This window comes from Loxodonta africana, chromosome 2 (assembly GCF_030014295.1).
Source record: "Loxodonta africana isolate mLoxAfr1 chromosome 2, mLoxAfr1.hap2, whole genome shotgun sequence".
Classification (NCBI taxonomy): Eukaryota; Metazoa; Chordata; class Mammalia; order Proboscidea; family Elephantidae; genus Loxodonta; species Loxodonta africana.
In genome coordinates, this window is record NC_087343.1 from 208,116,002 (window position 1) to 208,128,982 (window position 12,981).

The 12,981-nt window shown below is 38.6% G+C and overlaps 1 protein-coding gene across 1 annotated transcript; it reads left to right on the plus strand.

Annotated features, from left to right (window-relative positions):
• Positions 1-7,589: 7,589 nt before the first annotated feature.
• Positions 7,590-9,522, plus strand: LOC100671061 (olfactory receptor 2T3-like). The gene has a single exon (XM_023542470.2). The coding sequence runs from the start codon at positions 8,202-8,204 to the stop codon at positions 9,159-9,161; it is 960 nt and encodes a 319-aa protein (XP_023398238.1). The 5' UTR covers positions 7,590-8,201; the 3' UTR covers positions 9,162-9,522.
• Positions 9,523-12,981: the final 3,459 nt, after the last annotated feature.

Genomic DNA, 12,981 nt, shown 5'->3' on the forward strand with positions numbered 1-12,981 from the left:
ATCAGGGGTGAAGAGCACTCTCGGCTGAGGTTAAGTTCTTGAGTCTAATTTATTGTGTGGTCCAAAGAGCACCCCCTTCGAAAATTCTGCTTCCCACTTATCTGATCCTTCTCCCTATGCTCCAGCCCTTGTACCAGCTTCAGTGGTGGTTACTTTCCCAGTGCTTGAGATAGGTCCAGCTGTGCACCCTGAGCCATTCTTCTAGCCTTGGAGCAGGAACAAATTAACAAACTGGGAAAAAATAATCAGCTTCCTCCCCTAAACTAGGAACTCAGGGCAGAAGTGGGTACTTTCCCTGGGCAAAAACTCAAAAGTTCCATGAAGTTTGAATACCTTTCACCCCTGCACGGGTGTGTGTGGACCCATTACGACAGCTTAGGCCTGTGTTGGCTCAATGCAAAGGTGTATGTGCCTGAGGTCTGATTTCAACAGTTTCAGCTGTGTGGAAGAGAGGTGGATTTTTGATGTTCGATACCACTCTACCAATTAAGCCGGGTCCTCATCTAAACAAATCACAAGCCTAAGGACTGGTGGCTGCACCCATGCAAACTAGCAACCTGTGACAATGGTCCAAGAACAAGTAGTGGTTCCCAGTCCTTATAGTCAAAAGCATTGGGCACACATGATCAAGCTACAGAACCCACCCATTATGGCCTCTAGGGAACAGGGACATGCTTTCCTGAAGACATTCATGACGGTTGACACACCCCTGCCTTGCTCAGAGCATAAACCCTCACTGCAGCCAGATACCTGTGTGTCCACCAAGCACCTGTGCTCCTCTAAGATTGGAGGTGTGAGACTGCACCACACACTCAGAGACCAGCCACCTCGACACCTTAGCTGAATCCATACAAAAAAGTGAATGGACTCCTGGGCTCATATACATGGTAACAGCTCTAGCCATCTGGTATCAGGGAGTTAGAGCTGCAATGATGACAATAATCAAACTAGCTCCCTTGAGCAGCCTATTTGGGCATATCAAAACAAAACAAAGCAAGAAGCAAGGACAGTAAGCAAACATAAAATAAATTAATATGATAATTTATAGATGGTTCAGAGACAACAGTCAATATCAAATCACATAAAGAAGCAGACCATGATAGCTTCAACAAATTGCCAAAGCCAAGAAACAAGGAATCTTCCAGATGAAGATATATTCCTGGAATTAGCAGAAGTAGAATACAGAAAATTAATATACTAAACTCTTCAAGAGATCAGGAAGGAGATGAAGCAAAACACAGAACAAGCCGAGGAACACACAGATAAAGCAGTCAAGGAAATTAAGAAGATTACTCAAAAGCATAATGACAAATTTAATAGACTGCAAGAATCCATAGAGAGACAGCAAACAGTAATTCAGAAGATTAACAAGAAAACTTCAGAGTTAGACAACTCAATGGAAAGTAAGAGGAGCAGAATTGAGTGAGTGGAAGGCAGAATTAGTGAGAATTAAGATAAAACACTTGGGAACAATATATTGGAAGAAAAATTAGATAAAAGAATTTAAAAAAAAATGAAGAAATCCTAAGAATCATGTGGGACTCTATCAAGTGAAATAACCTACGAGTGATTGGAGTACCAGAACAGGAGTCAGAAGAGAAAATACAGAGAGAACTGTCAAAGATTTGTTGACAGAAAACTTCCCTGATATCGTGAAAGACAAGAAGATATGTACCCAAGATTCTCATGGAACTCCACGTCAAGTAGATCCTGAAAGAAAGCCACCAAGACATATTATAGCCAAGCTTGTCAAACTAAAGATAAAGAGAATTTTAAGAGCAGCTGGGAAAAAGAAAAAGGCACCTACAAAGGTGAGTCAATAAATATAAGGTCAGACTACTCAGCAGAAACCATGGAGGCAAGGAGGCAATGGAATGACAATGTAAAGACTTGAAGGAAAAAATTAAAAATACCAGGAAAGACTTATATATCTTGCAAAAATGTCTCTCAAATATGAAGGTGAAATCAGAACATTTCCAGAAAAATGGAAGTTTAGGAAATTTGCAAAAACCAAACCAAAACTACAAGAAATACTAAAGGGAGTTCTCTGTTTCGATAATCAATAACATCAGATAACAACCCAAGACTAGAACATGGTACAGAGCAGCCAGATATCAACCCAGATAGGGAAATCACAAAAATAAATTAAGATAAAAAACACTCAAAACAGGGAAACAGTGATGTCATTATTTAGAAGATGACAACATTAAATCTATAAAGAGGGACTAAAAAATGTAGACATAGATCTTTCATATGGAGAGGAAGTTGAGGCAATATAAAGAGACAAAGTTTGTTTTAAACTTAGAAAAATTGGAGTAAATATTAAGATAACCACAAAGGAGACTAACAATTCTACACATCTAAATAAAATACAAGAAAAACATAAAGACTCAGCAAAAACAAAATCATCAACAATGAAAAGGAGGAAAGACAATATGTGAAGAAAAACTAATCCCCAAAAGTAAGTGGAAAAAAGAAACTGTTAACAACATGCAAAAAAAGACAACAAAATGATTGCATTATACTCATAACTATCCACAATTACGCTGAATGTAAGTGGACTAAATTCACCAACAAAGAGACAGAGACTGGCAGAATGAATAAACACACACGATCTATCTATATGCTACCTACAAGAGACACACCTTAGACTTAAAGACACAAACTAAAACTCAAAGGATGGCAAAAAGCATATCAAGGAAACAACAATCAAAAAAGAGCAGAACTGGCAATATTAATTCCTGACAAAACAGACTTTAAAGTTAAATCCACCACAAAGGATAAGGAAGGACACTATATAATGATTAAAGGGTTAATATACCAGGAGGATATAACCATATTAAATATTTATGCACCCAACAATAGGGCTACAAGATACATAAAACAAACTCTCACAGCACTGAGAAGTGAGAGAGACAGCTCCACAGTTATAGTAGGAGACTTCAACACACCACTTTTGGTGAAGGTCAGGACATCCAGAAAGAAGCTCAATAAAGACACAGAAGATCTAAATGCCACAATAAACCAGCTCGGCCTCATAAAAAAATATATAAAAAGCTCCACGCAACAGCAGCCAAGTATACTTTCTTTTCTAGTGCACAGGGAACATTCTCTAGAATAGACCACATATTCAGTCCTAAAGCAAGCCTGAGCAGAATCCAAAATACCGAAATATTACAAAGCATCTTCTCCGACCATAAGGCTGTAAAAGTAGAAATCAATAACAGCAAAAGCAGGGAAAAGAAATCAAACACTTGGAAACTGAACAATACCCTGCTCAAAAAAGACTGGGTTATAGAAGGCATTAAGGATGGGATAAAGAAATTCATAGAATCCAATGAGAATGAAAGCACTTCATATTGGAACCTTTGGGACACAGTGAAAGCAGTGCTCAGAGGTCAATTTATATTAATAAATGCACACCTGCAAAAAGGAGAAAGGAGCAAAATCAAAGAATTATCCCTAAAACTTGAACAAATAGCAAGAGAGCAACAAAAGAAAGCCTCAGGCACCAGAAGACAGCAAATAATAAAAATTAGAGCAGAATTAAATGAAATAGAAAACAGAAAAGCAATTGAAATGCTTAACAAGACCAAAAGCTGGTTCTTTTAAAAAATTAACAAAATAAATAAACCACTGGCCAAACTGAAAACTGAAAAACAGGAGAGGAAGGAAATAATACAAATAACACATGAGATGGGTGATTTTACAACAGACCCAAATGAAATTAAAAGAATCGTATAAGATTACTATAAAAATTGTACTCTAACAAATTTGAAAACCTAGAAGAAATGGATGCATTCCTAGAAACACTCTACCTACCTAAACTAACACAAACAGAGGGAAACAACTAAATAGACCCACAAGAAAAGAAGAGATCGAAAAGTAATCCAAAAACTCCCAACAAAAAAAACCCTGGCCCTCACCACTTCACTGCAGAGTTCTACCAAACGTTCAGAGAAGAGTTAACACCACTACTACTAAAGGCTTTCCAGAATATAGAAAAGGATGGAATACTCCAGAACCCATTCTATGAAGCCCGCTTATCCCTGATATCAAAACCAGGTAAAGACACCACAAAAAAGAAAATTACAGACTTATATCCCTCATTAAATTAGATGCAAAAATCCTCAACAATATTCTAGCCAATAGACTCCAACAACATATCAAAAAAATAATTCACCTTGACCAAGTGGGATTCATACCAGGTCTGCAGGGATGCTTCAACATTAGAAAAACAATTAATGTAATCCATCATATAAATAAAACAAAAGACAAGAACCACATGAGTTTATCAATTGATGCAGAAAAGGCATATGACAAAGCTCAACACCCATTCATGATAAAAACTCTCAGCAAAATAGGAATCAAAAGAATTCCTGAACATAATAAATCACATTATGCAAAGAAAATAGCCAACATCAACATAAATGGAGAGAGTCTGAAAGCATTCACCTTGAGATCAGGAACCAGACAAGGATGCCCTTTATCACCACTCTTATTCAACTCTGTGTTGGAGGTCCTAGCCAGAGCAATTAGGCTAGATAAAGCAATTAGGCATCCAGATTGGTAACGAAGCAGTAAAAGTATCCCTATTTGCAGATGACATGATCTTGTACAGAGGAAACCCTAAAGAATCCTCAAGAAAACTACTGAAACTAATAGAAGATTGCAGCAGAGTATCCGGATACAAGATAAACATAGAAAAATCCCTTGGATTCCTCTACAACAACAAACAGAACATCGAGGAGGAAATAACTAAATCAATACCATTTACAGTAGCCCCCAAGAAGATAAAATACTAAGGAATAAATCTTACCAGAGATGTAAAAGACCTATACATAGAAAACTACAAGACACTACCACAAGAAACCAAAAGAGACCTACATAAGTGGAAAAACATACCTTGCTCATGGATAGGAAGATGTAACATTGTAAAAATGTCTATTCTACCAAAAGAAGTCTATACATTAATGCAATTCCTATCCAAATTCCAATATATATTTCTTTCTTTACATGTGTAATTATTCTTGTAGGAGACATTTCAAGGAGGGATTTATTGGTTAAAATTATTAACATTTAAAAATTTTTGATACAAAGTAGCAATTTGTGTAATATAAAAGTCTAGACCAATTGAGCCCCACCGTCAGTGAGGAAAGATGAGCAACTTCTCGTTTTCCCACTATGCTTGGAGTCTCTACCCTGCCCCAGATGTCTTCCTGCCCTTCCACATCTGCTCTGTGATCATCAGGGGCCTACATAGCCTTCTGGATGATTTGATCAATAGGAGACCTCAGTGGAAGATTTGGAGGATAGGGGGAGACTGGGGGCTGGGTACTGATTCCATCAGCCTTTTCCCTGACAGGCTGAGACTGTCAGTGACTGAGTTCTTCCACCTCTAGCCCCGGGTCTCACCAGTGGCCGTCCTGCCCTGCAGCTATGCCTGCCATATTTTCTGGAAAGTGCTTCTCATTCTGTGGCCTCTCAGAATTCAGAGACTCTTCCTTTTCATACAAATACTAAAGTATACTATTTCTTTTGAATTTTTTTGTTGAAATTTTAAAAAAGCAACTACGAGAACACAAAACATAAAATTTGTGAGAGCAGTCAAAGTCCTGTGATGTTTCAGAGGTGTGAGATTTCTCAATGATTGGGGAGTAGAGAAAGACTTCGAGCATAAGTTGTCATTTAAGCTGAGCATTTGTGGAATATTAAAATCTAGACAGAACTGGAGGGAGTGAATGTGGAGCAAGGACATAGCATGAGAGAAGCTATAACAGAAAATATGAAGGTGTCCAAGTTGAAGAAGGCAGTATGAGACCTTGGTGGGAAATAAATTGGAGGGGAGGCTGGGCTCCCATGCAGGAGGGAAGGTGCTGGTTCTGATTCCTGGTATCAGGGTCCACTTGTACAAAATGATAGAAGCATTACTTGGTGTTCGACGGGAGTAATCTTCCAGGCAATTTTCTGAGCCGTTTAGGTTAAGGGCATAGGATGGAGGATACCCCCTCCTTGTCTTGAGAGCCAAAAAAGTGTAGAAGTACATAACACGGTTTCTTTGTTTAATTCTGAGAAGCTGACATGAAGAGATTTTAGTGGCTTGACTAAGATTACACATTGAATTCGAAGCAAAGGTAGTACTTGAATCCAAGTTTTTGGAACCTTAAGTCAAATGTTTTTTCTATTATGATATTCTATTTCGTGACTCCTGGCCTCCTCCATCCAATCGCAACCACATTAGGCTAAGGATTCCAATGAAAATAGGAAAGTGAACAGAGTCGGAAAGCTAAGACTTGTGGATACCGTTTCAGATGCAGATTTCTTTGGAAAATGATGAATTCTGAGAGGATTTTAAAGAAAATAGAAACTCCAAGGAAGAGTCAATCATTGTGTGGGGAATATGAATAATAAAGAAAATTGAAAATCCCTACTGACTTCTTTAGTGCTGTTACTTTTACACTTGTTCAACAGTGCCAAAGGACTTGAGGGCAGTAGCTTATCCTAATTCCCTACTGTGATTATACTGATGATATAACTTCCCTATGTTGTTCCCTGAATTCAAACCAGGGTAGCCTCTCCTTGATTGGCAGAGAGCAGCTGATCACTTCACTTGGCCAGTTTGGTTCATATCTACCGTCCATTAAGGCAAAAAAGGTATGAGCTCTCCATGCCTTGTACTCCTCTCTCTGCCTGGGATGTGGCTTTTTATTGTATCTCTTCAGGCCTTTACAAACTTTCAAAATAAGGAGCAGATAATCTGATTCTTGTTTGATTTCTTATGTTACTCTGCAGATTTCCTGGAGTCCCCAGCCTTTTTTTTTTTTTTTTTAGTTGGGTGCAATATATTTTATTCATCTTTCTCTGTGTCTTAGTTTTACATGTATTTTCCTCTGCACATTAATCGAGGGTATAGCAACTCTGAGCATTAATAGTGGATATAAGAATTTTTTTTTTTTTTGTTTATAAGAACACTGAGGTAGGCTAGGTCTGGTCATTGTGTTCCTGACTTTTCCATACCTGAGGACTTAATTCTCTCTGCTAAAGAGAGAGGTGTGACTCAAGCATTTCAACTGGAAAATTAAAATATTCAGGCAAGGCAGTTGCTGAGCTAAGCTTCAAATTTATAGAGTGGGGAATTTTGCTAGTTTTCTAAATAAATAGAAATGGAGACCTGGAGGGACCCCTAGGCTGGGGTGTAGGGCTGCAGCTTTGTGTGTTTTATGACTCATCTACTCCATCCAGCCCTTTGAACTTCCTTCTACCAGTGTGTACAAAATGTCTAACGTATTAAGCACTGTTTTGAGGGATAAATAGTATCTGCAAAGGGAAAACAAATAACAACTTAATTCATTTTCCAATTAACTACTTATTATTTACAGCATTTACAGTTTCTGTTCTGTGACATTGAGAAAGAGGATTATATTTTCATTTGCCGAATTAATCCCTTTTTCCATTATGAAAGGGACCAGCCAGCATACTGTTGCTCTCCTGGCCTGCCCCCTGCAGCCCTGAGCTGCTCTTCCCCAGCACCTGGGCTCACCCCCGCTCCTGATGCAGAGTGCTGCTGTTTACTGAGCTCAATCATGTGAGGAAGAGTCGAATACAAATGAAATATGTCAGTGAGGGTAAGGGTGTTAATAGAGAGATATGATGGCTAGATTGTATTTGAGGAGATTTCAAAGGACCTCCAATTTTTCAGAAAATTTCAATGATGATGTGAGTACTATTAATGATATTAATAAGAGATTAGCATCAGCTACGACTACTATTACTGAAAGCCACTGTATCTAAAAGTAGAGTGGGAGCTTTAGTGAATTGTCTAACACTCACATTGTGTTACAAACTTAATGTGCATTGTTTCATTTAATCTTTATAACTTCCCATGAAGTGAGTCCTGTAAAATTCTCAATTTTAGGAGAAGTAAATAAGATTTAAAGAGTTTAAATGCTTTATCTTTATACAGCTCACAAGGGGTCCACCCTCCCAGGTGTATTTGATTCCTGACCCTGCTTCTCATCATTTCTTGGTGTGGCTTCACTGGCATTTGATGTCATCATTCTATATCGGTTCAATCTCACTTTGTAAAAACAGCTAAAAGCACATGCCCTACTGGACAAAGGTTAGGACAGTAACATATACAGGGAACATTTAGAAACAATGACCCTTATTTTCTTCCCCAGGTGAAAACTGGAAGCTGGACCATGCGCTCAGTAAATCAAACTTCAAGCACTGATTTCATCCTGGTGGGGCTCTTTGTTTCAACAAAGCATGCAGTCCTCCTCTACAGTCTGTCCTTCATCTTGTTCTTGATGGCCCTAACTGGAAATGCCTTTCTCATCCTCCTAATCCACAGGGAGTCCTGCCTTCACACCCCCATGTATTTCTTCATTAGCCAACTCTCTCTCATGGACTTCATGTACATATGTGTGACCATCCCCAAGATGCTCATGGACCAGGTTATGGGAGATAATACAATTTCCCCCTTAGGTTGTGGGGTCCAGATGTTCTTCTATCTGACCCTCGCTGGAGCTGAGTTTTTCCTCCTGGCTGCCATGGCCTATGACCGATATGCTGCCATTTGCAGACCTCTCCATTACCCGCTGCTCATGAACCAGAGAGTCTGCTGGATCCTTGTGACTGGCTGCTGGTTCCTGGGAATAGTTGATGGTTTGTTGCTTACCCCTGTTACCATGAGTTTCCCCTTTTGTCATTCTAGAAAAATTATGAACTTCTTCTGTGAAGCTCCAGCCCTGCTGAAGCTCTCCTGCTCTAGTATTTTCCTATATAAGACACTCATGTATTTGTGCTGTGTTCTTATGCTCCTCGTCCCTGTCTCCATCATCTCCACCTCATATGGGTTCATCCTGCACCTCATCCACAGGATAAATTCAGTTGAGGGCCGCAAGAAGGCCCTCGCCACCTGCTCCTCTCACATGGTGGTGGTGGTGCTCTTTTTTGGTGCCTCCATCTATACCTACATGCTCCCCAGATCCTACCACACAGCTGAGCAGGACATGATGGTGTCTGCTTTTTACACCATCATCACCCCTGTGCTGAACCCCCTCATTTACAGCCTCCGGAACAAAGATGTCACAGAGGCTCTGAGAAGCATGATGCCATTAGGGATGAGAGTGAGAAAAGTTGGAAATGTGAAAACCTAAGAATGGCCATCTCCCTGTTCTCCTTCCTTCTTTCCTCCATTCCCTATCTCTCATCTCATTCTATTCTCTGGTTCCTGGGCCCCAACACTAAGTTGTCCCAGATCTTCCCTCCCTGCCATGCATGTGGTATTTCTCCTCCACCCTGCTTTATCCTGAATTATCTCTTATATTTAAGTTTCTCAGAGTCCCGTTGTCTCTAATGCAATCGTTGACATAAGACAGATCATAGACAGTACCCTGTATCTTATCTTCCATCCCAACTTCATTGACCATTTTAGTATGAAATTTGGGGAGTCAAAGCTTTTAACCCTGAAAGTAGATCACTATGAAGATTTCATATCTTAGCAGAAACCTGGAGGGAAACTGGATGTTCCCTCAGTTTACAAAAGTTTTCAAATCACAGTTCACTTGTGCCAGTCACTGCATTCTTGTGTCTGCAGTTGTAACTTCAGTAAGTTCATCTGAACACGTTTTGTTTGTTTGTTTTTAGTTCAAGTGTAAATGAGATTCATAAAGTGCACACCAATGTGTTCAATACTATTTGGCCATTAAAACTATCCAGATCAAGTATCAATCCACATTAAATTTCAAGAGTGTTAATAGGTTGATCTGATTTCACAAGTCATAAAGCTATAAATAAATGTAGTTGCAAATTTAGATTCATTAGGCTTTAACTAAAATATAAAAATCTTGGAGAGGGTGGAGATTTAGGAAATCTTAATTGCAGCCTTTTCATCCTGAAAGTGGAACAAATAACACAATGGTTTTACATCCGTCGCCGTTCTTACTTCCGCTCACGAACCTCATGTACATATCCAGATTTACTGCTGCAAATCTACCAGTAGCATCAAATCATTATTATATTCATAAACAAAATAATTTGAGTCTGGTGTTTCTGGGCTGCTAGAAATTGGAAAAGAAATATATCTTCTCGTGTTAATGTGTGGCAAGGTGTTTTGGGTTCCAAACCTATTAAGTTAGTATACGTGGCACAGAACCCTGAACTTGCCTTATTTACTATCGAGAAGTGGAACTCTGGAGTTTCCAGATTTACTACATTTTCAATCAGCTGGTAGGCACTTTCCTTTTATTAAACCTGAGCTAAATACTTCTGCTTCTTCAACTGATGATTCTTTCTGCAGTGTGTGAAAGGAATGTGTCTGAATTTGGAAATAATCCCACCAAGTCAGACTAAAAAAATAACTACAGAAAAGTAACACAATTTTGTCTACAGACAGGTAAAACTTAATTTTAGAAATCAGTCAGATTAAAGAAATCGAAGGAGTAAAGCTGCCCAAAGGTACACTATACGTGAAAAACTAATTAAACCATGCTAAGACAAGAAACGAAAAGCCAAACCCATTGCCGTTGAGTCGATTCTGATTCCTAATGACTCCATAGGATTTCCAAGGCTGTAAATCTTTGTTTGGGTAAATCTTTACGGAAGCAGATGGCCACATCTTCTCAGGCTGAGGGCTGGTGAGTTTGAACTGCTGACCCTTTGCTTAGCAACTGAGTGCTTTAACCACTGTGCCACCAGGGTTCCTAACCATGTTAGTTATCCTTATTATTACATTATTGATATTATTAATAAGTCATATATTATTATATTATTTCAGAAATGTGTCTTTCTAAGAAAAACTAAACTCTTGTGTTTGAAGTTACCACTAGGCTGGGTGACTTTGCAATTGATGGAATAAGTAAGAGGGGATTGAATTTAAAAACAGTCAGTCTTGGGTTCTAGACCTGTGCTTTCCACTTAAAATCTAAAGGTCGGGAAACATTTGTGAGTTTCCATAAGCACACAGGGTTCCCCTTATATCATTCTCTAAGAATAAGAAAGCAAAACTTCCTAATCAAGTGGAGTAATATGCATAGACAGCTCATACTCCCTGCTCAGATGTGTTAGTTCCCTTTGCTCCTCTGTACCATTCTACACTCTTAAATTCTCTTCCCAATTTGTTTGCCTTCAAGTCATTAAGTACCGTGTGATTACAGAGTCAGAGACGCCTGAGGCTAAGTCCTAAATCTACTACAAAGCAATTCGCATGATCAGATTATTTTAACTCACCGCTGTCTTGGTTACTTTATCATTAAATTAGTACTGTATACATATAGAAGAATCCTTGGTGGCACAATGGTAAAGCACTGGGCTGCTAACCAAAAAATCAGAGGTTCAAACCCACCAGTGGCCTCGTGGAAGAAAAGACCTGGTAATCTGCTTCTGTAAAGACTGCAGCCTAGAAAACCCTACAGGGCAAATCTACTCTGTCATATAGAATTGCTATTCACAGAATCGACTCCACAGCACACAACAACAACAACATTTACATAAATAGTATAAATGTCACTGAGAGGCTTTGAATACTGAGTTTAATACATAGGAGATACCCAATCCAAGGCCTAGCCCCTTGAAGGGTCTAGATAACTGTTACTTCCTCCCACCTTCCTCTGAGGTATGACTGGATGTTTGGTGGTCTTGCTCATGACTCTGTCCATAGTATGTACATTGTTTTATCATGGTGCACTGAGAAAGCAGTGTAGAACCTGACACAGTAGGAGCTCACCAGGGACCTGTTGAAAGATTGAGCAGTATTTCTGGACTTGTTCACTCTTCTGTTGAAACAGCTCTAAGTTTTGTTTTTCCCTAAATATTGCATTGAACTGCAAAACCATCTTGAACAAAATTTATGTTATCCTTTTCTCGCAGATTGTTTACCCAAGTATATTTTGATTTATATAAATATTACTCATCTGATCAAAGTGTTTTGAAAATGCAAACAATTCTAGACTCTTGAATCATTCTATTATTTATCTAACCCCTTTCGGATACCTTCAGTTCATGAGGCGTACAGTAGTGAACAAAGCACCTCAAGGTATCTATTTGCTAGTGGTGGAGAGAGCTCTACAGACATGAGATCCCAGTTCATAAGAGCATCAAGAAGCCATGAAGCTTCTAGGAGGGAAACTCATCTCTCAGAAATGATCTCAGAAAAAATAATTTGCCATGAAAAGAGATAAAAGAGCATTTTAAAGAGAGGACCAGCAGTTTCCTGAATTTTATAGAAATGATTTTCTTCTTTATTTGTTATAGATTTACTGCATACCTAAAAATACCAATTGATTTTGGTTTTACATGAATAGATAATATTCTGCATATTATTTTGTGAGTCGCTTCTATTAATGCTCATTATTCCATTTATAAAATTTGCTCACATTGTTGCAAGCCTCATGAGTGTATTCACTTTCTTTGCTTTATACAATTTAATTACCTGACTATATGTTTATTGGAAACCCTGGTGGCATAGTGGCTAAGAGCTATGGCTGCTAACCAAAAGGCTGGCAGTTTGAATCCACCAGGTGCTCCTTGGAAACCCTATGGGACAAGTCTACTTTGCCCTATAGGGTCATTATGAGTCAGAATTGACTCTAAGGCAATTAAAAAAAATGTATCTATTTATGCAGTCATTATTGATGAATAAATATGTTGTATTCAATTTTTAGCAATTGCAAATAATAATACTATGCGTATTTTTGTACACATTTCCTGGTGGTATGAATTTCTATGTATTCCAGAATCAATAAACATACCCCAGGTTCATTGTGTATCCTGTTATTATCTGTTTAATTCTCCAGCAGCTCTAGTAATGTCCCTTTTTTCATTGCTAGTAATTCTTATTTGTGTCTTCTCTCTTATTTCCTGGTCATTCTCAGCAGAGGTGTATTGATATTATTCATCTTTTCACAGAATGATTGTCTGGCTCTGTTGAGCTTCCTGTTGTATATTTTGTTTCTTCTACCTCCCTTGGTTTCCATCTGT

What these genes read in the sequence shown, in the direction of transcription:
- LOC100671061 (XM_023542470.2), top strand. Translation starts at nt 8,202, where the DNA reads ATGCGCTCAGTAAATCAAACTTCAAGCACTGATTTCATCCTGGTGGGG.